The following is a 26246-nucleotide window of genomic DNA, read 5'->3' as shown; positions in this document are numbered from 1 at the left end:
AAAAAATAACAAAGCACAGGAAGGAAGACATAATGACTAAATATGTAATTCAAAGGGGATACCTCAATGCACATTTCCTTACTAGGAGATTCCTTATAGTGCCCAAGGTCTCATTAGCAGGTTCCAGCAAGAACATATCAACCTCTCTTCAATAGATACCCCATTGTTGCAAATGTCTCCTGAGCAGAAGCATCATTGTGTTCAAGATCTCCTGTTGTGATGCTTCATTGTACTGAATATATCCAGTAGGATAGCTCATTGTACCAAGGATCTCTTGAGCAGACATCACATTGTGTCAAAGGTCCTCTGAAGAAATAAATAACCGTGCTTAACGTGCTGAGGTAATATAATACTGTGCTTGAAGTAGCCTAAGGAAGGTCCTCACTGTATACAAGGCTTGAAAATCCAGTACATCACTGTGTACAAGGTTTCTTGAGGAGACAACTGACAATGTGTGTTGTCTCCTGAGGGTTTAACCTCATTGCTCGCTGGGTCTCCTGAAGAGGTAACCAATTGGTCCTGAGGTCCCTTAAGGGAATTTCCCACAGAGTTGATATTTAATTAGGAATTAACCATTTTGTTCAAGGACTCCCAACATGATGCTTGATTGTGCCCATCTCCTGGCGAGATGCTTCATCTTGCCATTGTTTGAGGTGGAGACCTCATTGTGCTCAATATCCTGTGGCGATACCTCACTGTGCCATAGATCTCCACACGTGATCCTTCATTATGCCCAGGGTCTGCTGAGGCCATACACAAATCTGCACAAGAGACATTGGACACAGTTGGTTATCTATTCATTCTGCTGAAAAGTTGCCAATGACAAGATGTACAAGGTTACTTGATGAGAAATCTCATTGTGTCTGAGGTTCACAGAGAAGTCTCGTTGTGTGCATAGCCTCCTGACGAGATACCTCATTGTGCCTAAGTTCTACCAAGGAAAGAGCTCATTGTTCCAACAAGCTCCAGAGGGTTCTCGTTCAACCCACGTTCTTCTGAAGAGATAGCCCACGGAACCGTATGTGTTTTAATGGGAGTTTATACTGTACTCAAGGTTTCATGAGGAAACATCTTATTGTGCCCTCTTGAGTTCAAGTTATTCTGGTGCAATATCTCTTTATGCATGTGCTCTCCCAGGGAGATACTTCCTTGCGGTCAATAGACTCTGACAGTTAGAGTCAGTTATTGAATTGTGCTGGACGTCTGCTGGATGACATCATTCTTTGTGCCAAATATCTCCCAAAGAGATACCTCATTTCATTGTTCCCATAGTCTGCTGCGGAGATACCTCACTGTTACACAAGTACCATGGAGAGAGATCTCATTGTGCTTAAGGTGGGTTTACGGTGCACCACAAGGCACATGGGGTTTCCTGGAGATGACTCATTGTGTACAGTGTATATTGAGGAATACCTCACTCTGTCATATTTCCCCCCTCAGTGAGAATCCCCTAGGTTTCTTGGGGAAATACATTTGGCCAAAATATGTGTATGAAATGTGAAAATATCACTGCATGTCCAAGATCTTTTCAATGAAGTTAAACCTCTCTGTATCCAAACGCCTCCAGTGAGGAGACAACAATTGTGGATACGGTCTTCATGGTTTGAGCCAGGAAGGAATGGGAAGAAAGGGCACATGGAAGACACCAATAGGAAGACTCCCTCTGAATTATGAACACACAAAAACAACCAACAACACAGTCAAACTTGGATGTTTACTGCTCTCATCAGTATGTTAGCTCAGAGGATGTAGCAGACAATTCCAAGTTTGGGATAAAGATTAGAGAGGGATGCAAGAGCTGGAGGGATTACAACATCATTGACATAACCTATTCAGACCAGCACTACACACTAATGCAAATTATTTCATGGATTAGTCACATTATTTTAATGCAATTAATGTAATGTAATGTGTAGCCAAGAAAAGGTGATATTTGTGAGGAAACGTAGGTCTAGGGCATAGTTGCACAGGCCTGTGGAGAAAATGAGTTTCAGAGTAGGTAAAAGCCTCTAGAAGTCTCATATGTAAACATCCCTACAACGGCTCTCAAGAATCAGAGGCTTAGATTTCCCAAAATGCTTTGGAAGACAGAAAACTTTGACCAAAGTATAATATCTGCTTTTAGGAGCCCTACAAGAAAATGGTTTTCTGATGAATTGGTAAGTATCTTCTCATTTGTCAGCTCAAGGTATGATTGTATGTGTTTTGGATAAAATAATTAAAGTTACTCACTGTAGTGACTAGACTACTCATAGTCCTAAAACCCCTTTCCTCCATCCTTGTGGGCGTCCCCTAACATGGGGACGGTACTGGAACCTTTGGCAGTGAAAAATTGAGCTGCCCCGTTAAATGTAATCCAGTGTGCGGGGAGTGTCCCTGGGCCTGGGAACGCCTCTCAAGGTCCTGCCCTCTGGCATCTCACCTCAGTCCCCTTTTAAACACATCAGACGCTTTAATACCTGGCTATACTCAATACCTAAGCCCCTGGCATACAAGCAGAGGAAGGTGGGTGGGATGTATGGAAGAAAGGGGACTAAGGACTATGAGTACTCTAGTCACTACAGTGAGTACATTTAATTACTCATACGTCCTGTCCCCTTTCCACCGAACAAGACCATAGGGTTGAGCTGTGATAATATGCCTCATACTTAGGACAACTCTGCATCTTGCCTGGAGCTGGTATTCAGGGAATAGTGCTTACAGAACGCCGACGGAGTGGCCCAAGTAGCCAGCCTGCTGATGAAATCCCAAGAAGCATGTCTCTGAAACGCGACAGACGTGGCCTTAACTCTGACCCCTTCAGGAACCGGTTTCCCATGGCTGTATACACCTCTGAAATGGCCTGGACCATCCACCGTGCGACAGAGGCTTTGGACGCTTGGGTGCCGCGAGACGTGTTCCCAAATGTGACAAACAATGCCTCACACTTCCTGAAAGATTTTGTTTGAAAGAGGTAGAACTTAAGGACCAAGGAATGCAAAGCCCTTTTGGCATATAACTGCGGGTTCGGGAACAACACTGGCCGACAGATGTCCTGATTCAAATGGAATGGAGCGACCAGCTTGGGCGATTAATTAGGATGAGCGCGCAAGATGACATTGTCACTGTGAAACGTGGTGAAGGGCTCGCATGAAGGTAGAGCCTGCAGCTTGCTGGCCCTGCATGCCAAAGTGAGCGGCACAAGCAAAACTGTCCAGCCTGACATCCACCTAGGGCATTAGCTAAAATGGCCTGCACTGCAAGGTCACAAGAACCACGTTGAGGATTCAGACCGGATGAGGCCTGGACACTGCAGGAAAAATCCTGGATAACCCATTGAAGTGGGCCTTAACCACTCAGTTGGCAGCTGATAAAGCATGTTCTGGGGAAGTCTTGTAGGCCCCAATGGCCACCAGATAGGTGCGCTAGGTGTTGACCTAAATGCCGGAATGAGCCAAATGTGCGGAAAAAGCCAGTACGTTGTCCAGGGAACAGGTCAGGGGGTCAAGCTCCTTGCTGCTAGCCCAGTGGCAGAATCTCGCCCACTTGCTCTTGTACTGGCCCCAGGTAGAGGGTCTCCTGAATGATGTCCCAGTTGTCCTCAGGGAACCGAGTATGGTGGAGTTTCAGCTGGTCAGGAACCAGGCCGCTAGGGCCAGCCTGCCCATGTCTGGGTGCTCCAATGCCCCACCCTGCTGGGTCAGGAAGTGCCTTGCTGGGGATCGGAAGGTGGACCGGTCCCTGGGAGCACAACTGCAGTAGGTACGAGAACTAGGCCCTTGATGGCCTTTGTGGAGCGATCAGGATGAGGCTGCAACCCACCGAAGTCCGGAACTTGCGGATGGCTTGCTGGAGCAATGGTGAAGAAGGAAACATGTAGCACCTGCAGGCTGTGTCAGCAGAGCTGGAATGCATTCCCCCTAGACCCGTGACCCCAACCGAGAGGCAAAGGAGATGCAAACATGTCAGGATCCGGAAACCCCATCTCTGGAACAGGGGCAACAAGGAGTTGATGTGTAACTCCCACTCGTAGGTGTTGAACCCCAAGTGGATGAGCTGGTCTGCTTCCATGTTGCTGTTCCCCGGGAGGTGACCCCTGAAATCCAAATATCTTCTGTAAGGGGCCCATTCCCAGATCACCATCTTCCATGCACAGGAGGGGGGAATGGGTGCCACCCTGCTTGTTCAGGTGAAACATTGTTGTGGAGTTGTCGGTCCCGACCAGAACTGCAGTGACCCTGATTAGGGGCAGAAAAGCATTCAGCGTCAGGCCCACCACACCGAGTTAGAGCAGATTGATATGCAGGAGGGCCTCTGCCCTGGACTGTGCGCCATGAATGGAGTAACGCTCCAGAGTCGACAGTGAGGAATCCGTCATCACCACCAAAGTGGGCTCTGGTTGGGTAAAGGGGGCTCCCACTGCCACATTGCAGTCCATCAGCCACCAGCGAAGAGCCAGGAGAAGGAGCGGGGGGATTTTGATCCTGTCCGACTGCAACCGTTTCCTGGTCCCAATTAGCCGCCAGATGGAGCTGAAGGCACCTCATCTTGAGGCGGGCATGCTGGACCGTGAGCACACGAGATACCATCAGGCCCAGAAGGTGCTGGAACCACCATGCTGAGGTGGTTGAGTTGGACAGAAAGTGCCCTATCGCCTTGCAGAGGGAGAGGAGCCTCTCAGGCGTGGGAAACACCTACTGCACCTCTGTGTCCCAGCGCACTCCAAGGAACACCAGATCCAGGGCGGGAGTCAGCTGCAACTTCTGCCAGTTGAGGGAAAAGCCCAGCTGGTGAAGAACGACTGCCAGCCGTTGGCTGGAGAGCACCACCCCCTCCTGCGAGCTGGCCCTGACCAGCCAGTCGTCCAAATACAGTATAGGGGATGGCCCTCCAGATGGAGCAGACCAGCCAGCGCATTCATCAGCTTTGTGAATACACAAGGAGCCGAATTGAGGCCGAAAGGCAGGACCTTGTACTGGAAGTGGTACAACATAATTGTCAACCGCAGAAACTTCTGATGCAGCTAGTAAATGTGTAAGGAACTCATGGTGGCAACAGTAAAGACAGACATAAGTGATCACAGTTCAAGGGTGTTTATTAAACTGTGTATGCGGGTTGGAAAAACGCCTAATCTAAACCTAAATCTAAAATGGGAGCAAGCTACGACCATCAAATAATAATAAGGCAATCCTAGTGGCGTCTTGTCAGATAAAAGGGCCTATACTAAGAAAACCTACTGCCAATCCTTACGCTAAATGCAAACAAAGTGTGCGGGATAGGATTCACAGGAAAGAAAAAAAGTGTTCACAAATAATAAGTCAGGATGTGGTAGTTAGGGTTTCCCTTCCCCACGTTTTGAGCACGGGACAAGGCGGGACTCCGGAGTACAGCTCACGCACAAGCTTTCCCAGCACAAGACTACAGTTGTGCTCTCGGCTATCAGGGCCTTCGGTGGTTAAGTCTCTTTTATACAAAAAGTCACTTGCCTCTAAGGACCTTAATTAATAAAAAGTTCCGATCTATATGCTTGCTGGGTGATGGCTTCTCACCCCTGGATTTCCCTCTTCCAGGCTCAGATCCCCAAAACCTTCCTAGCAATATCTGGACCTTCAGTGTTTAAACCTCTTTCTTCCAAGGGTCTGATATATTAAAAATCACCAAGAAAAGTTATTTTCTGCTTGTCTTTAGAGTGCTTCACCCCTGGATCCCCATCTTCTGCGTGCAGAACCCTCTCGAATGTCAACCTCCCTCCGTCGGGTTCACTATGGCTCGCATTCAAAAGATTTCATTTGTTATATTCACGTGTCGTTGGGTGATGGTTTTTTCACCTCTGGGTCACCCTCTTCTGGGTTCAGACCCTCCTCACATATAAGACTCCCTCCGCCATGTTCACTACAGCCTCTCAACACAATCTCAGAATCTTAATGTCTTTTTAAACAGTTCACTGTGGACATCCCCCTGCCGGGTTCACTCTTGTCAACACACTGTAAATTAGGACTTCAGACTTCGCCACATGTTCATCAGCATCCCTCCGTCGGGTTCAGTCTTGCCAACTTTGTCAATCACACAATTCCTTAAACAGCTCTTACAATACAGGATTCACTTCCCTTAGCTTCACGATCATCTGCCGGTCAAAGACTTTCAACTGTACAGAGGATTTTACTAGATCCCCCCCCCCGTATGACCACTTTGACCCTCTCCTCGCGCCGTTCCCAAGGCCTTCTGGTAATGGTAGTTTCAACAATAGGGTAATCGCCCAGAGTTTCTCAAGTGAACACCCACGTGGTGCCTGACTGCTCTGTAGCTGGTTTTTCCCTCTCAAATTTAACAGTTCTTAGTACTTTCTTCAATTAGCCATTTGCTACTTTTGTCAACACAGTTTGGTTTCTTATCGGCTCTCCCCCCGACTCACCGGCTGTGATGAACCGCTTGTCTTTTCTTGTCTCTGCAGTCAAGGCCGGTACCACGGTGGCAAGCGTCTCCCCTCAGGTTGGTTATCAGTGGAGGAGGGCCGTGTGTACCGTTGACATCTGCAGCAACAAACCCTGGCTATTGTTTGCAGTCTTACAATTCCTTCCGTAGAGGTTTCACGGGCCTGGGGCGGAAAGGGCAAGGTCGCTTCTCTCCTTGTCACCCTCTCGGTTCACAACGTCTTTCTCCTCCTCCTGAACTGCCGTGCTGAGTTAACTCTCTTGTCGTGCGGTCTGCCTTGCTCGCATTGTGCTCTCATGCTCCAACTTTTATCCCTGTGGAGAAGGGAAAGGGCTGTCAGGTGTTTGTGATTCTGGCCAATTGCCTGACTTTGCCTGATCTTTGCGTTAGGACATGTCAGGTAAACGGCTTTAGCGTCAATCCGTTGTCTATCATGTCGGGAGAACGTGTTTGTGTCGGAAAAGGGGGGAGGTAGAGTTCCTGAGTATTCTGTGTGGTAGGATGGGAAGAAGGTGTTATAAAAAGTTGTATTCTTCGTTCAAGGGGGGGTAGGTGATTTCGGAAGGGAAAGTTTGGTAGGGTTTGTGAAATTAATAGGGGGGTTTATGGGAACAGTAGTGTTTTGTCCATGCAGACTGGGACTTTGGGTAGGACACAGGAAAACAGGGATTCTTGGACAGATAATTTCTGGGTGGAACAGGGTTTGGTATTCTAGGGGTTTGGTTGTATATGGAGGGGTCGTTGGATCTGGGCAGGAGAGATTCAATGGGAGGAAGGGAGGCTGATGTCATACAGCCTACAAAGGCCTCAGGGATCTCGTCCTCCTCTCCTTCTGCCTCTGTATAATGCTGTGTCTCACCTGGGGTTCCAGGGATCCTTTCTCTCTCCTCCTCTCCTAGGGTTTGGGGTATGAGAGCATCAGCCCTTCCCAGGCCACCTGCATAAGGGATTCTCGAGGTCCGCTTGGCAGAATACCCTCAGGTTTCTCACAATGGGGACATGAAGGTAAGCATCCTTGAGGTCTAGGGAACACATCTAGTGCCCTGTGCACAGAGACTCTGCTATTTACACAGGAGTAATCATCGAGCGGTAAAGACAGGTTGAGAAATGACAGGTCAAGGACTACCCTCAGGCCAGCCTGACTGTTCTTGGGTACTGCAAAAATCCTGGAGTAGAAACCAGAGCCCCTGTCTGACTGCTGAAGAACTGGTTCCACCGTATGCATCTCCAAAAGAGAAGGGATCTCCCATAAAAGAGCTGAAGACCCTATCGGACGTAGAGGAGCGGATGGTAGAGGAAAAGGAAGAGGAAGACTGAAGCCAATGGGGACTTTAGAAAGGACCCAAGGACTCTTGAAATAATGCTTCCAGCTGTCCTGGAAGAGAGCAGCTGGCCCCCTACAGGTGAGCTGTGTTCCCCGACCATGAAGTCACTGCTTCTTGAAAAAACAAGCAAAGTCTTCAGATGCTTCCTCCTGTTGTCACTGGGCGACCTGTCAGGCCTCTGTGTACTGCGGTGCCGAAACCCCTTGAAGCTGTTGAAAGCGCAGCGTTTGAAGTTGGCCCTACCCTGAGACTGAGGTAAGGACTTCTGCCCTGGCTTGGTCAGGATGGGCAAGGACTTGGTGGTTTGGGTGGAGGTCTTCTTTTATGTCAGCTCGTCATCGGTGGACAAATGAAAGCGGTTCATGCTCTCGAAGGGATGATCTAGGATCAGCTCTTGCACATCAGATGAATATTTAGTGGCATGCATCCACGCCGTCCTTCTCATCTCGACCCCCAGGCACAGCCCTCTGCTGACTGTGTCAATGTGGGGAACAGAAGACTTCATGAGGTCCTGCGCAACGGCTTAGGCATCTGCCAGACTGACCTTGAAGGCGGATTGCATCTCCAGATAGAGGTCAGGCAGAATCTCCTCGAGCTCTCGCCACAGCTTCTGGTTAGCCATGGCTAAAAGGGTGTCAGCATTAGTCTGCCACAAATTAACACTCTGACATGGTGTAACATTGTTGGCCCAAAAACTCAAGGACCTTGTCCTCCTTGGATAGACAACTGGAGGTGGCTCCCGAGGAGGAAGATGACAAAGACGATGGTTTAGAATAGAGCGAGGCCGCAGCCACTACTGAAGAGTGCGGCTGAGGATGGGAGGCCAGGAGGACTGGCTCCCCATCCGTCAGCCCGAACCTGCTGTCCAACTTCTTGCTCATCTGGGCATTGGCCATGGACTTCTCCCAGACCTTTCTCGCCACCTGCAGGACATCTTTCTGGAGCGGAATGCTAGAACGGCTCATGGGGCGCTTGCTCAAAACCTCTGCTAGCACTCCTGACTCGTGGGGGCTTCCTCGGGCAGGTGGATCCCCAAAAACTCTGCAAGGCCCTGAGGTCGGCCATGAAAGGCATTAACAAATGCTGAGGGTTCATCGTCCTGGGCGTCGTCATCATCCCAGTCATCGTCCCCCCCATGCCCTCTTTTTTTACAGCCTGAGGGGAGTCTGTGCCCTGGGACACAGGTGCCATTGGGACACTCCCTGGTCCGGATCCAAAGACAGATCCAAAGTTCTTGAGGGGAGACATTGGTGGTACAGGAGGAGGTGGAGGGGTCTGGATAATCGGTAAGGCCTGGATGGGGGGGCAGGCACTGGCACCGGCAGCACTGGAGAAGCAGGCAGAAGGCCCAGGGCTGAAGTCCACGGAGGTGCCACCTGCGGGATCACCTCCTTCACTATTTCCTTTAATCATCTGTGGGGAATGCATGAGGAGGAAGCGCTCGAAGAAGTGGTCCTCGCAAGCTGCCAGGTGCCGTGGGGGCCGGCTCTCCGAAGCGCTGGGCCAGTGCTCCTGATTGAAGCATTGAGGCGCATGAAGTGTGTAGCCGTAAGGCTGCGATGGGTAGATCCATCCCTGAGGAGACCAACCACCTGTACCATACAGTCCATCGCCACTTCCAGAGTGAAGGTGACTGGGACCTTCTTGCAAAGCCCATTCGACGGGCAAGAGCACAGGAGGGGCCTGACTCGAATCCAAGATTGCCGCCGGTCTAGCAGGCTCTGCTACCCTCTTATCCACCATCTTGGGGCTTTGTGGTATGCCCTGGGCAGGAGGGTGCAATGGCCCCGTGCCACATGCTGGCTCAGACATGGGAGGACATGCATTGAGCCCTGAACCCAAAACAGAAATGTCGACCTCAGATATCACTCTGGTAGGCACTGAGCCCTCTGCCAGCTGGCTGGTAGTCGAATCACCCTGACTCACGACCTCGAGGGGGAGCTTGGGTAGGCTGTCCACCCTCGGCACCTGCGCCGGTCGTCGGACTGGATTGTTCTAAGGACTGACTCTTGGAGGTAGAACACGATGATCCTTTGCCCCTTGGGATCGATAAGGAGAACAAACTTGATTGCCCCTTCGTGCACTGCCAGATAGAGCCCCTGAGCCCCCCGGTTATCCTGAGGTCTTGGAGACAAAGTCTTTAAGGTAACCTGGAGGAGAAGTGTGGAAGATCTCCTTCCAACACAAGAACTGATTCTTCAATGCCCGTTGACCGAGAGCGCTGCAGGCCGCGCACGCGTCCCAGCTGTGGTCGGGCCCCAGGCAGTCAAGACAGAGTTCATGGGGGTCCGAGGCCGGCAACGAGTGGTTACAGGAAGCACATCTCATAAAGCCTCTTGCAGCCAACATGCGCCGGAGGAGGCAAGGCACTGAAGGCAGGTGAAGAAGACTGAAACACAAAACAACGGTGAGCAAGCGGGAAGTTAAAAAAAGTCTCTGCGTCTAGCTGCTAGGTCTGACACTGTCCGTGCTGAGAAAGGGACTGAAGTGAGACGCCAGAGAGCTGGGCCTTGAGGGGCGTTCCCATGCCCATGGAATTGCCCCTGTGCAATGGACTAAATTTAAAGGGGAAGCTCAATTTTTCGCTGCCAAAGATTCCAGTACCGTCCCCATGTTGGGGGGCGCCCACAACGATGGGGGAAAGGGGACGGGACGAATGAGTATAATAAATACCAGAGTGAAAAAGGGACAAGAATCCAACAGATCATAAAGAGCAAAATGCAGCAGGTGAATAGACTTAAAGTCTGGGTTCTAAGAAGATGTGCCCGCCAACCAAAAACCCTCTTTATGTCATTCTTAGGCTGGTGAAAGGGTTTCACAATTGACTTGCTCTGGGCGGAAGGCCGTTTGTCTCTTCCTCTTCCATCCCTGTCACTGGTGGTAAAGGCATGGCATTCCCCAAATCAGAGGTTTGTCCCTTTTCCCCTTTCCGCACTATGAGTGCCATAGGAGGAGACGTCCTGTCGCTCACTTCATCCAATCCCAACAATTGCCACAGGAGGCGAGAGCCCACCTATCCCCTCTTAATCCAGTCCTGAAGGCCTTTTCCTGTTCCCATCTAGAGGGCTGAAATCATTTAAGCTGAGAGAGTTGCTTGCCAAGCTCTGAATATCATTAAATCTTCAGCAATTCATTAAGGTTTGTCCTGCCTTTGATTCCTGGACCTATTACCACCATATCCTCAAGAGAGACCTCTGAAAAGGTTGCCTTGTCATGTCCGATCCATGCTACCCAGTTCCCCACACAGCCCTCCCCCCACAGTACTCACCCGCAGCTGGTCTCAAGCAAACTGTCGCCGACCTGCAGTGACGCCATGCCAAAGTCCGCTATCCGAATGTTGTTCTTCTCATCCAGCAGTAAGTTCTCAGGTTTCAGATCTCTGTGACTGGCATTAGCCAAAGAAAAGCAAATTCATAGACAAGAGGTCAATTTGAGTCAGATTGCTTGAGACCCAGAGCTGAGATGGGCTATGGGAAGTTCATAGAGCTTAACATGCCAGTACTGTGCTAAGGATCCTCTCACGGTGAAATGCTGGTCCCACATGAACTTTTCAGTGCAATGCATGGTAATGGATTAATGTTTTAAAGAGTTGCACAGGAAACTAATACATATGGATGTCCATAAAAAAGCCAGTAGGTCTAGAACATTGTTTAAAGGTATTTCTGAGTATTACCTTGTAAGTCAGACTTTGCTTTGAATGCTTTGTTTTCTCCACATAAACATTTGTGGGGGTCTTTGCGTGAGGTGTTTTTTTTTTACAGAAAAGCTCCTCTCATTGACTGCCCTGTTCACGATTTTGCATCTTTTTAACAGTTAAAAAAAAATCTAAAACATTTTCCTCAATTGCCTTCGTGTGAGGGGAGACCTCCTACCCTCCTATTTACAACCTCCTAGCCATTGCTCGCCATTCACACTATGTTCAACTTTTCTCCTTTATAGCCTTTCCACAGTGGCCTCCACAAAGTCTTTTCTGTTTTTGGAAGAAGTTTTGAGAAAGTCATTTTCTCAAATCGGTTTTATTCAGAAGATTTTTTTTCATGAGGCATTTTTCAGAAGGTGATTTCACTATGTTACCAGTTCCTTCAAAATGTCACGCAGACCTGACATGTCACTGGCTCTGCCACTGCGCATCTGGCTCTACAGTCTGCACATTTTTTTTATTGTACTAGTAGTATCTTGGAGAATTGAAACTAAGCTCCCTTGAAGAAAATAACTGGGTGAGCATTATGCCCTGGCAGGTTATGCTGGCTCAGTGGACCCAGACAAAGAATAATGAGGCTTTTTCAAACCTTTTATTTAATTAAGTACTATGATGTGAAGTGTAACTTTAAGCTACCCTAATGCTTTAGGGACCCATTTCTGTAAAACATACTGCTTATGTATTATGGCCAGGGTATGGCATTAATATTGGAGGTAATTCTCTCCACAGAGAACTATTGTGTTGGTAAATGCCAGAGTTAACTACCGCCTGAGGTAATAACACCAATTTAACTCACACCTTTGATCGTTTTGAGCACTGCTATGACTACGAATGATGGGAACAATTTAGGTAAGGTCTCTACAAAAAATACATTGTTTTACATAATTACTACTGTGTTTTGTGACAACGCTTTATTTAGGGTCACTTTAGAATGCATCAGTTGTTTATGGGGAACAACAATATGTAAGACTAGCTCAAAGTGCGTCTTATTTTTGAGGTCATTAACTCCTTTTTAACATTTCTTATTTTACTGTGATGGGATTTGCCTGTAACAATGTATTATTTACCACCTGCGGCAAATCGGTAAAGTAACATTATTTACCACCTGCGGCAAATCAATCAAGTGGATTTTGGATACAAGCATTTTTCCATACTGTAATTCGATTTTTTTTAAACTTCTGGTGGTAATTTTCATTTATCACTGCTAGGAGAAATACAGCACTTTGCGGAATGGGGGCCCAAGATGTGCAATTTTTATAATCACTTTAAGTGTTGTCCTTATATTATGTTTTATCATCTCGATATTACTTTGGTTTCAAGAGTCAGCAGCGCACAGAAGTGACCGAAGAGGAATGCCTGTGTCTTTGGGACAAAGGAAACGATATCCATAAATAAAGCACAAAGTTTAGCATAACACCATGACGTAGTACATCAAAGGTAAATGTAAAAAAGTAAATATGTTAAGCAAACATAAACATAACTAAAGCCAATGGAAATCAAGTAAACATAGGTAAAACTAACATGTCTAAAGGAAACACAAATACAAATAGGTACAGAAAACTCAAGTAAAGAATATTTACATAAACATAAGTTAATTAAGCAGGTGAAATGTACACATATATTAAATAAACGTAACTAAATGAAACATGAGTACAGTTAACAGAATTACATTAAAAAAACAAGTAGATCAGTTAGAACAGCATAAACATATTAAAGTAAGCAGAGCAAATTAAACATAGCTAAACGGAACCTTTTTTTTAAGTCTACCCATGAATGAGACATTTTCTAATAAGTGGGATCCCCAACTAACCCACTCTTCCACATAGACAAGAGAAATTAAGCAAAAAGAATAGTGTTAACTGAAGATACCAAACTCAAAAAAAAGTTTTAAAAACGTATGTTTCAGGTTTTTGCTGAAGTTTAGATAATTTGAAATTGTTCTGATATTACATGTCAATTGATCCTATTATGAAGCTGCTGCACCTGAGACAAAATTCGTTTTCCTGAAAAATCTAAATCACCGGACTTAAAATGGTCTTCTCAACTGAAGTAACCATAACATCAACATGACCTAGCATAGAATCCCAGTACTCTTTGGAATTCCTGGAACACCCACGATGCACAGCCCAAACTCAGTCTCACCTCACTAATAGTCAATACATTTTCTCTTACTTACCATATGGAATAGCTGTGGCAGAAATCCAGGGCTGAGATGATCTGTCGGAAGAATTTGCGTGCTTCCTTTGGCGTCAGGCGCCCTTTTTTTACTAGATAGTCAAAGAGTTCCCCTCCAGACACATGCTCAAGCACCAGGTACCTGGAAACAAAAACAATGAAACTGTAAAATGAGCACTAAAAGAATTGTTTAAAGACATTACCAAATTGATGTTAGGACTCAACCAAAGGCATGCTTAGCAGAACACCAAATGACATAACTAATGGCACCTCTTCCCAAGCAATAAAGGTCCACCTCCATCCAAGCAACAAGACACACAACCAAAGGTATCTCCATTTAAGTATCAAGACAGCGCATAGGTCATATCTACCTAAGCACTAGTAACCAATTAAAGACATCTACACCCCAGGACACACAACTAAAGGCATCTCCAGTAGACCACCAGAGCATAAGAAAGGGCAGACCACATACATATCCAAGGACAAAGTCAAAACTATCTCTGATGCAACTGAATACATCTACATGCTAACACCAGGACAGATGAACAAGACGGACCACTAGGACATAAGAACATTCATTGTCAGTATAGCACCAGGACACAAATGAAGGCACTGCCACACTAGTATGCAACAAAAGATATCCTTACACTTCATGACCAAAACATATTCAAATAAATGTTTCCCCTGCACCTAGACATAAGGTAATTATGACTATTAAGGGCAACTACACTCAAGAAATGGCACAACAAAAGGCATATCCACTAGTACACAAACAAAGGACTCTCCACCTTAGGACCAACGCACAATCCAAACATGTACCAGCTCAGTACCAGGACATAAAGCCAAAAGCATATCCCCCCTAGAAAAACACTAGAAAATACCTATCGAACCTAGAGCCAGGACACAACCACCGGCATCTCAATCTGAGCACAGGCACATGACCAAAAGGTATCTAAAATCAAGGGATCAATGTCATTATTTTGGCTGTGAAAGCACTGGCAGTAATGTTATCATAACAAAGGAATATTTAGTGTTGTTTTTTTTGCTCCCTCCTCTGGCCATCTTATTTTATTATTCTCCCTTTTTTTGGTGCAGGACGTTTAAAAATGTTACTTTGTCCGATGGTAAAAATACATACCACTCCCTTAGCACTTTATAATGACGTCCCAGACACACCAGCACAACACAAGGACACATCCAAATGTACCAGAATCCCAGCAACAACACAATGAAAGGCCATCTCTACCAAGGACAAGGACACAACAAATGTAATCTCTAAACCAACACTGGGGCATAATACTTAAGGCATCTCCACCGAGAACTGGAACACAACTAATGGCATCACAACAAAGAACTAGGACATAACCATAGGTATTTACTCCACAGCACCATAATACAACCAGAGACCTAACCACCATACCATAGCAAAAGGTCACAACCAAACGCATTTCCACGACAGCAACTGGTCATAACCAGAGGCATCTAATTCCAAGCACATAGCCAAGGTCTTTTTATAGGCTTTTCCTTTCTCTAAAATGAATATGTTTGGTGCTACCCAAACTCCCTTTCAAATCACCACTACCTTTACTATCACTAATAAGGCAAAACTAGATGTTCCCTAGGCTTTCTTGGGTCACCTTTGGTATTAAGGTTGAATGATAAGGCCTCTCTGCAGAAGGTGGGGAGATAAAGTGAGATGCAGCATAACACACTGAAGTATACTATCAAATAAATAAGAATGTCCAGCCAGGGAAATTTACTTAAAAAGACAGAAATCACCAGTCACTGCTAAAGGAAATCACAGTCAAAATGTGATGAGTCTAATCATGGCTAAATAACTAGAACTGTTCTCGCATTGTATCCCAAATGATATCTAAGTGCATGGTAAATAATTACCATGAATATTAAACAATGGATTTTATTGCTAGACAACACATTTTCACAGGGTTGTTCTGTCTCTCATGATGGTTCTTGGTTTCTCTATGGAATTAACAACTAATCTTGCAGAATGCTAAGAACGGAACCTCAACCAGCACAACTTAAGGGTAGTTGAACAGTAGCATAGAGTCATACATTCAAATGTATCAATCAGAAGGGAATGTTTTTTGTACAGAAGCTTCCAGATTCATATGGACTTGAAAAGGGGGACAGGGGCTCTTCTTTCTAACATGCAATATAAGTTTTGCTTTCTGAGAATCAGTTGCTAGTTTTGCCAGAAAGCAATGCATGTTGGAGACAGGGAAACACACCACTTGGGAAGCTTGCTAGCAAGCTGAATAGTTAGGCAGGCAGCTGTGCAACACTACACTTTAAGCAGGCATTGGTCAACGTGGAGGAGCCTTGAAACAGCTCAGACTATCTCTCACAATGGCACCCTTCCATTAGCACAGGGGCTCAGCTGATCTGTAGCACAAGCTGTACGTGGTGGTACAAGCCTGCCGTTCTGTGCAGCATGACTGCTGCACCACGATTGCACCGCCACACCTTTCCACCGCTCCCACTCGCATCCGCAACCTACACACTCAAGTGCTAGGAGCTCTTTCAAAATTTAAAAACCGAAAATGATTACTTGCCATCGCCTGAGAGGAAGCCGTGCCGCCTTCCATGTTGAGGGCAGTCCTGTGCGGCTTACACAGAGGCTCTGGTAAGTCATCTTTTTTATTTTGTTAATTCTAAAAGAGCGCCTGGCACCCACGTGTTCACAAACGGCGGGTGCTAATGGTGATAAAAACTGCAGCAGCAGCTTTCTTATGGGCCCTTAAATTGAGCAGCGCGCCGTTCTGATAGGGTTGGCCAACCTGTATGCTTTATAGCTTCTTTAATTCGACATTATTTCAGTCCATAAGTATCACTCGTTAACTCTCAAACGTTCACCCATAAAGTGTAGATCATGTTTCCAATTAGTTTGCAACCTTGGAATTCAATGTAAGGAAAAGGCCCAACACAGCCGCACATATCACAGCCACGCAGGTTTATGAAACTAGCTTTTCACGTTTGGAGCCATTGTCTTTGAAACTCTCTTTTTCGTCAAATCTGGTCTTTCAAGAACTTTGCTTCATATCCTAATGTGGCCGGCAAGAGAGCAATTTCCAGGTAGTCCATGGAATAATCCCACAGTAATATAGCAGTCGATGCACGTTGGACTCGCTCATGGAGGTCAACCCAATATATCCGTGACTGTTGCTGTGTAGTTCGATTAAAATGCTGGGATTGTTGGCTTTGGGTTGCTAGTAGGGCACCCAATTCATCTGCGCCCGCCCAACTGCCCCTTTTGTTTGCTTTAGTGGAGGCCATTTCTTCTTAAAGATTTGCTGGCCCTGTTTCGGCATTTTTCCCAGTTCCACGACAGGTGTGACACCTTTTAATTGTGAAGAACCTTCCTGTTTTTTTCTAAGGAGCCTAGCAACCTCCATGTACTACTTCAAATGCAGCTGTGTGGCCCTTTTAAGGGTCTTCTCATTTGGCTTTGGTAATCAGGATAATTTCCCATGACTTGGCTGAGGCCGTTCTAAATATCAGCTCCTCTGTGGCCTCTTCCGAGTGCCAGCTCCACACTAGAAAAGGGGATGTACTTTCCATTTCTTACCCCCATACTCTGCTGACAAATTGGCTCACATTAAGCTCGTGTGCCCTTCTGCTTGTCTCTCCCCCTTGACTTTAGGGAATGGGTTGTGATACAGACCACGCACCGACGAGTGAGCTCTTTTTAAAAAAAAACATTTTATAACACACCTAAATAACAACACTAACAATAGTGTTCTAACATTCCCCAACTAAGATACATGCTTCAGTTCATCGAAATACTCTATTCTCATGTCATTGTGTTCTCTTGCCTTCCCTGGAAGTGTAATAGTTCCACTATGGAGACAATGCTGGTCCATGTTGCTCTGGGTGTGTCTCTCCCCTCCCTAGCACGAATCCCCATGTCATTGTCACTTGTCTGACATTTAAAAGTTTATTTGCGGAACATGTCCCATATGTCCTTTGGATAAGACCTTGTTGATAGCGGGTTGCAGTAGTCCCTCTCCAGGTAATGAATCTGCATCATGTCCTGCAACGCGTCTTCCAGAGAAGGGGGTTTCCTCTGCATCCATCGCTGCGCTACACATCGCCTAGCAAGAGGGATTGCCAGTCTGGTGAATTGTAGGTTGTACAATTGTTCCTCTGCATCGAATCCTAGTAGGCACCCACCCATGGATGGTTTGATATTATCCGCCAGCATCTCGCCCAGACCCAGTTCCCTTGCCACTTGTCCCCAAAAACGGGACGTTTTAGGACATTCCCAGAACACGTGCTTAAAGTTGGAGGAGTGCCACACTTGGGGCATTCGTCCGATTTGTGTAGGTCACATTTTTGTCTTTGATCTAGTGCGCAGTAAAGTCTGTGAAGGAATTTGTAGTGTGTAAGTGCGAGACTGGTATTTATTGATATGTTTCTTGTCAGGCACAGATCTCAGACCATTCAGTCTCCTCTATTGTTATTGGGAGCTCCCGATTCCATTTTTCTAGGGCGGGATGCACGCTGATATGCATGTTCTCTGCATGTGGGTGTATATTCTAGAAATATTTCTCCCTGTCATTGGTTCCCCACAATTTCTCTGGCTATGTCGCTTTCAGCTGAAATTGTTGGAAAGTTTGAGAGCTGCCTTTACTCTACAATAGGATAATGTGTTTGCCAGGGTGTTGTGCTGTGTTACCAGAAATTGTTCCAGTAAGAAGTATTCTCCTTCGAAGATCACATTTTCCCAGTTCTGCATCCCAAGGGCTCTGCATGCTTTCTCAGTCTTTGGGTAATTCGTGGGAGGAACATTTGGACTGATGAGTGATCTTTTTGCTCCAACCCAGCTCTTTTGCTAGGGGACATGACAGCTGCCCATGCAGCAGACATCACCATTCCCACCAGCATGATCCATTGATGGTTCCCTAGATGACTCTAGAGATGTTTTGTCCTTGTAGGAATCCAGTGAACCCAAACAGGGTCACACAGTGACAACTATACTTTTCTCCACTGTGCAGAGTTCCACTTGAACTTCGCCAATGATTTGTTGTCCTAGTACGCGAAATTGTTATTTTTCCATTCTTCTACTTCATAGCCCATGGCTTGAGAACCAGCAGGCCGAAACAAGTTGGGTGCAGAAGGAGCACAACCAGGGGTCAAGTCCTAAAAATTAAAGTGGGGGGACTCCTCAACAAACGCAATTGGATGCGATGTCGCCAGAAATTAGCATATCAAGGTGAAATATGCTAATTTCATTAAATTGGCTTTACATAACCACACAAATTGCACAGGACGAATGGAATTTGCCTTTCATAAAATCAACACACACACAAAACCAAGAGAGGATATTTTCCTCTAATAGTGTTTTTGAAAACATTCAAAGGTGTGCATGTTTTAAACTCCAAGAACCAATGCAAATATTTTTCCTTGGAACTTGCAGTACTGAAATGCGACATTTCACCTTTAGTTGGTTGTTATTTTTCAGTCTCCAGCCCACAAACCTGACGACTGCGGTTTGATCCCTGAGGTAATGTTTAATTCATGAATTCAAAGAGGTAATTCAATGTTTCTCATTTTAGGTGGGGAGACTGAGTCCACCCTCTGAATAAAGTGTGTGGACTCCGTCCCCCGCGTGTACCCTCGACTTGAGCCCTGAGCACAACGTCCTCACCCATCAGTGGAAATCAATGTGAGAGGGGAGTAGTCTTACAACCCCCAAACTCCTGAATCCAGGGGAACCCGGATGGAAAAACAAAGGAATATCTACAACCCCAAGGGCAAGTACTCAGCACAGGAGGTTGAGAATTCAGAAACTCATGCACAGGCTGTAACACTATTCTGACGAAAGCAATACAATTTCCTTTGGAAGATAACATGAAATACTTGCAGGTGGAAATGACAGCAATTTGTGAGAACAGCTTTTGCCAATTCACTACAAGCAATATTAATGAGTAAAGATCAATATAATCAAAGCTAAAATTATGGCATTTGGCAGCTCTTCCACCCGTAATTACAAATTGTTTTTTATGGTGATATGTTTGGAGAAGGTTAACATTTCTTGCTATCTAGGTATGTGGTTCAATGGTAGAGGCACTTGTATTGATCAGCAGAATTGTTTGACCAGGAGGTTCAGGTTTACTCTAGTACCGTCAACAATTTCAAGATACAGTGAGGGCCTTGCAAGTCATTCCAAAAAGGGAGATTTACAGAGTATAAATTGCACTACATACTGGGTCTTATTACAAGTTTAGTAGTAAATCAGTCATTTACAGTCACTTCCACTCGGTTCCCTAGCATTAGCAAGGGATTATGAGTGGTAGAATGGCAGTGTAAATACCCATTTTTGGACTTCACAGGATTCCTGGGGGATTTTTGGCAGATTTACCATGAGCAGTAATTCCACACAGTAAATTCACAGATTTTTGGCCTTAAAGGGGCGGACTTACCTCATACTCATAGTGAGGTCTGTTGTGTACTATGCATAGTTTCGGTGCTCACAAAGCATGCACTTTGTCTAGTATCTAGGGAAGACACGTGATGATTCACCAGCTTGTTGACTTGCGGCATACTGAAGCAGAATCTGTTTGTATTTTATTTCATTTTAAAATAGAGATCTTGTTTGTAGATATCTTCTTTAAGAATTATATCATTTTGGAGGTAAGGAAGTGTTTTTTGCTCATCAATGTCCAAGTTCTGATTAAAGCAAGGTTTAAAAAAGTTAAAGAATCTGCAGCCAAAAGCAGTCTTAAAGGGGCACTTGGTCAGAAATTGCATTGGCCCAATTGATCGAGCATATGTTTTGGAGCATACATCGACCGTTCTTTAAAAAAATTCCAATGCAACTTACCCGAGTTTTTCTCACTTTAAGAAATGCGATAACGACGGATCAGGTACCGCCATCTTGTGCTAATCTTATCTGTTGATCCATCACCCCAAGTTCAAGTGCCCGCATGGCACTAATTCAGATCACCCGCCACGTAACGCTGATATCACTCGACGCTCACAATGAGCTCCACCTATTTTAATGATGTTAGTGGGCAGCGTAGCCAAACGTACCCTGTCATCACCAACGTCATAACGTTATCTAATGCAGAACCAGAAACATAAACACACACATCCACAGCAGATGCAAAACCTTTGTTTCTTTTCACAAAAATTATAAAAACTGTTTATTTTGAAGAAAACAGCAATAGTCGGGAGCGTAAGAAGTACTTTTAACTTTGACATAATGCTGAAAAGAGGTAATTAAGTCCAGGAAAACATGGGTAACTTCTTCCAATAAAGGTTAAAGCTAGAAAACATTGCATGGTTCTAATTTTTTGTTTAACTGTGAACGGTGATCCTTTAATGCAGATTTGGTTTATCGATCGATTAATCCCAGTCTTTGCATTGTTCAGAGAAAGTTATTATCTTCCATCACCGATTTCCGATCAACACACATGGCGTTGCATTACAGAGAAGAAAAGAGTGGTTTAAATTTCAAATGCAACACTTTCACATCCGCACATTTTCAGAACCTATAGGCAGTCATGTTGCTCCGTATCACTGCAACCGCAAAAGGTCAGAGTGGTGACTGGCGATTGTCCCAGGTAATGGTTATCACAGATGTGTTGTAGATTGTATTGTATTGTTTATTTATATAGCACCTACACAAAGGAAAGTGTTCAAAGCGCTAGATGATTATTGTCCAATTACGGTTGAAGAAGCCGTTGACCAGCAAACTGTACCCATGACAGGCACACATCGGTATAATATAATTATGTAAAATCGAGAATGCAAAAATATATTTCAGTACCCAATTTATAATTGCCCAGATGCCTCTGGGTCCAGCGCGCTTTAATAAATGTCAAAATAAATAAATAACTAAATCTATATACACAGCACATATTTATGTTAACTATCAATTCAAGTTACAATTAACATGTACAATGTCTATTATTAGCGTCAAATTGAACATTCATCCGTCACAACGTTAATCGTGTAGCACACAGCACACTTGCCATCCTCATTTACATAAATATTATTTAAAACTTTGCTTACATTGTGTCTTGCGTTTCCATTCTTCGTATGTGATGGATACCAACCGCTTCGAAAGACAGATATCAGTAATAGAAACTGAAATTTGCTATGTAAGCTTTCAATATAGTGAATCGTATCACTTCTTTGTGGATATTCAACACATTTTGGCCTTCAAATTGTTAGTGCAGTGGATTCAAGGACGAATAACAATGCAATCCTTCATCCAGCGTTCACAGCGTCTCAGAAAGAGTTTCGTTTAGGGATCACATACCACAAAAATGAACAATATAAATAGCAAGCTGTGCAGTGAAAAACAACAAAATATTTCAAGTATCCCACATATGGAAATATTTACTTCCATTTGAACGGTATCAATGCGCCCGATCCCACATTTACGTATTCTTTTAAAGATGACCCTAGGTGAGGTGCAGACAGGCTCGGATTTCCCTATACTTCAATAGTGCAATGCCCAAAAAAAGCAACATTAATAGTGTGGGGCAGGTTTTTTGGCCAAAGTGGGCCACTTCTTTTCTGAAATAAACAGAATTTGAATACAAAAGCAGTGGGTTAATATATGGATATGGCACGGAGGAACCGGGAAAGGAAGGGGGGGGGGTTTGCACCAGGCAGGATGGACTGTTGCAGCCAGTGCAACACGTGCAATGAGCAACAATAAAAGGCAAAAATAGTTTACATCACTAACATTCCAGCATGTCTCGAATGAGTGCAGTTTTGAAAGGCTTACTGGCTTCTGCGTATATCTATTCCAGCAATAATATTGATTTCTGCATTGATGCATGTGCGCCTGGTTGTCCTCCACATGTGGGCCTCCACAGTAAGATGTAAATGTGCAAAGGCCACAGGCGCATGTTCATAGTGCACATTGGAAAGACATATTCATTTGCTCGTTATTTCAATGTAGGCCAACAGTGCAACCACTTATCATGATTCCTACTTTCCAGCAAGCTTAGACTTAATTTATTTATTTATTTATTGGTCATTTGTAAAGCGCCTATACAGAAAATGTTGTTTCAAGGCGCCACAAGACAAAATGGGGGGGCAGGGAAGAAAAAAACAATAACAGCCCTATCATTCAGATCATGCAAGAGCAGTAAGAAGTGCAGGGGGGAGGGTTTGGGGAGGGGTATGGTAGGTCGGAGCAGAAGTGAAAATGCTAGGGTGGAAGGAGGTGCGGCGCAAGAGGAGGTATACAAGTGCAGGGGGAAGAGGGGGAAGAAGAGGGCCAATGGGGCTAGGCAAGTGCTAAGGGGAGGCCAGGTGGACAAGTTCCAGGGGAAGCAGGGCTTGAGGACCACAGGCAAAGCGCAAGGATGGGGGTGGACCAGGCTCAGTAGGGATGCGCTCCCTGCCAAGTTTGTCAGGGTAAAGGGGCCCAGAAGGGCAAGTGCAGGTTGTGGGGGTGGGCAGAAAGACAGGGTGTTGGGGTATACTAGGAGAGGAGGGTCTGGTGCCCCGTGAAGCTCAGAAGGGACCAGGCAGCCAGTCAATGCGACAGAGGGGGGCACTATCGGGGGTTGTAGGGGAGCAAAACCTGGGTCTTCAGAATCTTCCGGAACTTAAGGTGATCAGGCAGAAGCCTGAAAGGGGCAGCGAGGCCATATCAGAGGGATGCTCCTGCCGAGGAAAGGGATCTACCCCACACTCTCTGCTTGGAATAGCATTTGATCTGCAGCGAATTGCAGCAAGATGGCCGGACGTCTGTAAGAGGGAGGTATTTAGGGAAATATCCAGAAAGTCTTGTTGCAGTAGTCCAGCCTGGAGAGGACCAGAGCTCGGCAGACATTGACTTTCTGGGTGTCTGCTGCTCCAATTTTCTGCTTAGATTCTTCAACTATTGTGAGATTATTACAAACAGGCTCAAAATTAGGATTGGATAAGCAGGAATTGCAAGCAGTGCCTAGGTATCCAGCAGTGAGCTGTCACCAGAAGCTACTGCTAGGGAACCAGGAGCTAGTATATAGCGTTTCATTAGTTGGCCTGGGGAGCCAAAAGTAGCTCCTGGCAACTGTTAGTTTTAACCTCACCAGTCTCTTCTACATTTGATTTGAGTCACATACTAGAAATAATCAGACTGACATTTATTGTTGTAATATACATCAATTATATTGATGGTAATACATTTAAAGAAATGAAAGAAAAATAGAGATTTTACAGCCTATCTAGTGACATTGCCCCTACTCGGGAGAGCCACAATGTTGCTTTTCCCTCTCCCCCCAATTGGGGATTTACACTGTGTAATTAGAGGGTGAGTTGGTTCCTGGCAACTTGAATTAACTACAGCAACCAGAATTCCCTGAGGCCATAATTGGTACTAACCATTAACACCTGAACAGACTGCCTCCCTGAAGATTGCAAGAGGCATGAAAGCGCTTGGAGGAGATCTACTGGACTGTGGAAGGCTAAACTAAGCTGGGAACCAGAGTGCCCCCCTCACCTCCCCTTTATTCCTAAAAAATGTTTTGGGAGTCCCGGGCTCCAGAGATGGCGGCACCGGGGCGACACATGCCCCTACTCAGGAGAGCAACACTGTTGGTTTCCCCCCTCCCCCCAATTGGGGATTTACACTGTGTAATTGGAGGGTTTGTTGGTTCCTGGCTAATTGAATTGACTACAGCAACCAGAATTCCCTGAGGCCATAATTGGTACTAACCATTAACACCTGAACAGACTGCGTCCCTGAAGATTGCAAGAGGCATGAAAGTGCTTGGAGGAGAAGATCTACTGGACTGTGGAAGGTACATAACACTTAGCTGGGAACCAGAGTGCGCCACTCACCCCCCTTTCTTTCAAAAACTATCTAGTGACATTACTTCACAAACAGTAATTAATTAAAAATACAATATTTAACAATTACATTTATCTTTATTTATTTTAATTTTATCCTTAATGTATAACGCGCTTAATACTAGCATGTAGTTTCTAAGCACGGGATCGGAATTTTGAGCCTGTGTTGCGCCACGTTGTTCTGCTTCCAAGACAAACGTGTTGCCCTTGAGCTATCCTGCCTCCCCTTCCAAACACTGTGCAAAAGCTTGAAACTGGCTTTGTTAAACATTGTGAATAGAGCCACACATCATGTGAATCTTGACATCAACCTTTCTTTTTTTTTTTTTTTTTTTTTTCCTTTATTGTTGTTTTGGCAAGGAAAAACAAGTTTTTCCAACCTTTCAACATTTCACTTAAAACTTTGTTACAAACAAAACAAGTTTAGATTAGAAATTAAGTTAAAACCACTGTAAGCAGTCAAATTTTTCAGAAAAACAATACATATAATTCATTTTTTTTTCCCCATTTCTAAAACAAGTTTTTCCCAACATATTCAAATCTTCATGATTTTCAAAAAATTAATAATCGCATACTGTATTGCTTTCTTATTCGGGTGAAACAGTGTGGACCATAATTGGTCATAGGTTACATTGACATGCCCTTCAAAGAAGGGTTTGAACAGTTTAGCTCTTAATTCTGTCCAATGGACACAATCAACCTTTCAACAAGTTCAAGTTTTGGAGGGCAGGCCTCTTTTGAAATGTTCCGTGGCATATACTGAGCCCTGGAAACAAAATCTGGATCAATTCTATGCGTTTGCATGCCAGCACATTCAATGTCGGATCTTTCACAAAATCAAAATCCATCTGCTGGAATATTGGCTTTGCCACCCACTATTTGCTTATTTTGGTAAACTCCTTGTTGTAACGAGGCATCCCAAAAATTCCCGCAATTTTTGCTAGTTCCCTTCCAACGTTCTCATTGTGTGCAGGTACAGCCAGTCTGGTTCTGGCCTCCATACCTGTCTATGCAAAAATGCAACCTTTTAGGCCTGTTCTTTAGGCACATATTATGGAACACCTCCAAATCTCCAGTGTGGCAGAGCTCAGAGTGTCCCCTCATGTCTCTTGAAAGCGTTTTGTGATACACAATCTTCTTAAATGCTGTGTGAGGAGGGGAGCCTGGAACCAATAACTTTTTCTTATGCTCCTGCTCCTTGCTCAATGGTCCATGTGGACATTTTTGTTTTCTTTCCAAGAGTGTATGTTAGAACAATGGTGCATCAATAAACGCCATGTTTCAAGCAGAATATCTACAGATCCATCACACGTTTTTGAGCTCCACCAAATATGTTTGCTGATAGACTGTGACCAATTTAAAATGTTTTCTGTAGCCTTTTTCTTTCCAGCAGATGTCATTTTTTTCAACATTGATTTTGCTACGTGCCATACATCATATAGATACTTTATGTCTGGGAACTGCTCTCGCACGACCTTGGCTATTGAAACGTGCCTGTCAGTGGCTATCAGGTACATTTGTATTCTTCTGGATTGCAGAAGTTGAATGGATTTAATGAAATCATATTTTCCATAGCAACAGAAGATGTACATTCAGATACTTGCACGACGACTGAACTCACAATTTATTTGGTTTCCATGTCTTGGAAGTGGTAAGTGCAGTATTTAGCAGAAAACCCTGGACTGTCACACTGTCCATCACCAGCAAGAAATAGCCTTTTACCACAGCATTGTCCATTGACATCTGTTTGAGTGTCCATGCCTGGCTAATAGCGGGGAACAAGAAATCTTTCTGATATTTGTAGTACTGGGTTT

At 45.0% G+C, this 26246-nt stretch overlaps 1 protein-coding gene across 4 annotated transcripts in view; it reads right to left on the bottom strand.

Annotated features, from left to right (window-relative positions):
* The window catches only part of LOC138527139 (serine/threonine-protein kinase BRSK2-like), a 743148-nt gene that overhangs the window by 310662 nt on the left and 406240 nt on the right, over positions 1 to 26246 (bottom strand). For all 4 annotated transcript variants that reach the window (XM_069638239.1, XM_069638257.1, XM_069638249.1 and 1 more), the window contains 2 exons: positions 13613 to 13753; positions 11005 to 11121 (listed from right to left, as the gene is read on the bottom strand). In XM_069638239.1, the coding sequence (XP_069494340.1) occupies positions 11005 to 11121; positions 13613 to 13753 (258 nt within the window). The remainder of the gene's footprint in view (positions 1 to 11004; positions 11122 to 13612; positions 13754 to 26246) is intronic.

This window comes from Ambystoma mexicanum, chromosome 1q (genome assembly GCF_040938575.1).
Source record: "Ambystoma mexicanum isolate Mex_15411 chromosome 1q, UKY_AmexF1_1, whole genome shotgun sequence".
Taxonomy (NCBI): domain Eukaryota; kingdom Metazoa; phylum Chordata; class Amphibia; order Caudata; family Ambystomatidae; genus Ambystoma; species Ambystoma mexicanum.
Note: the sequence above shows the minus strand (reverse complement) of the source record. Positions and strands in the feature narration are given on the sequence as shown.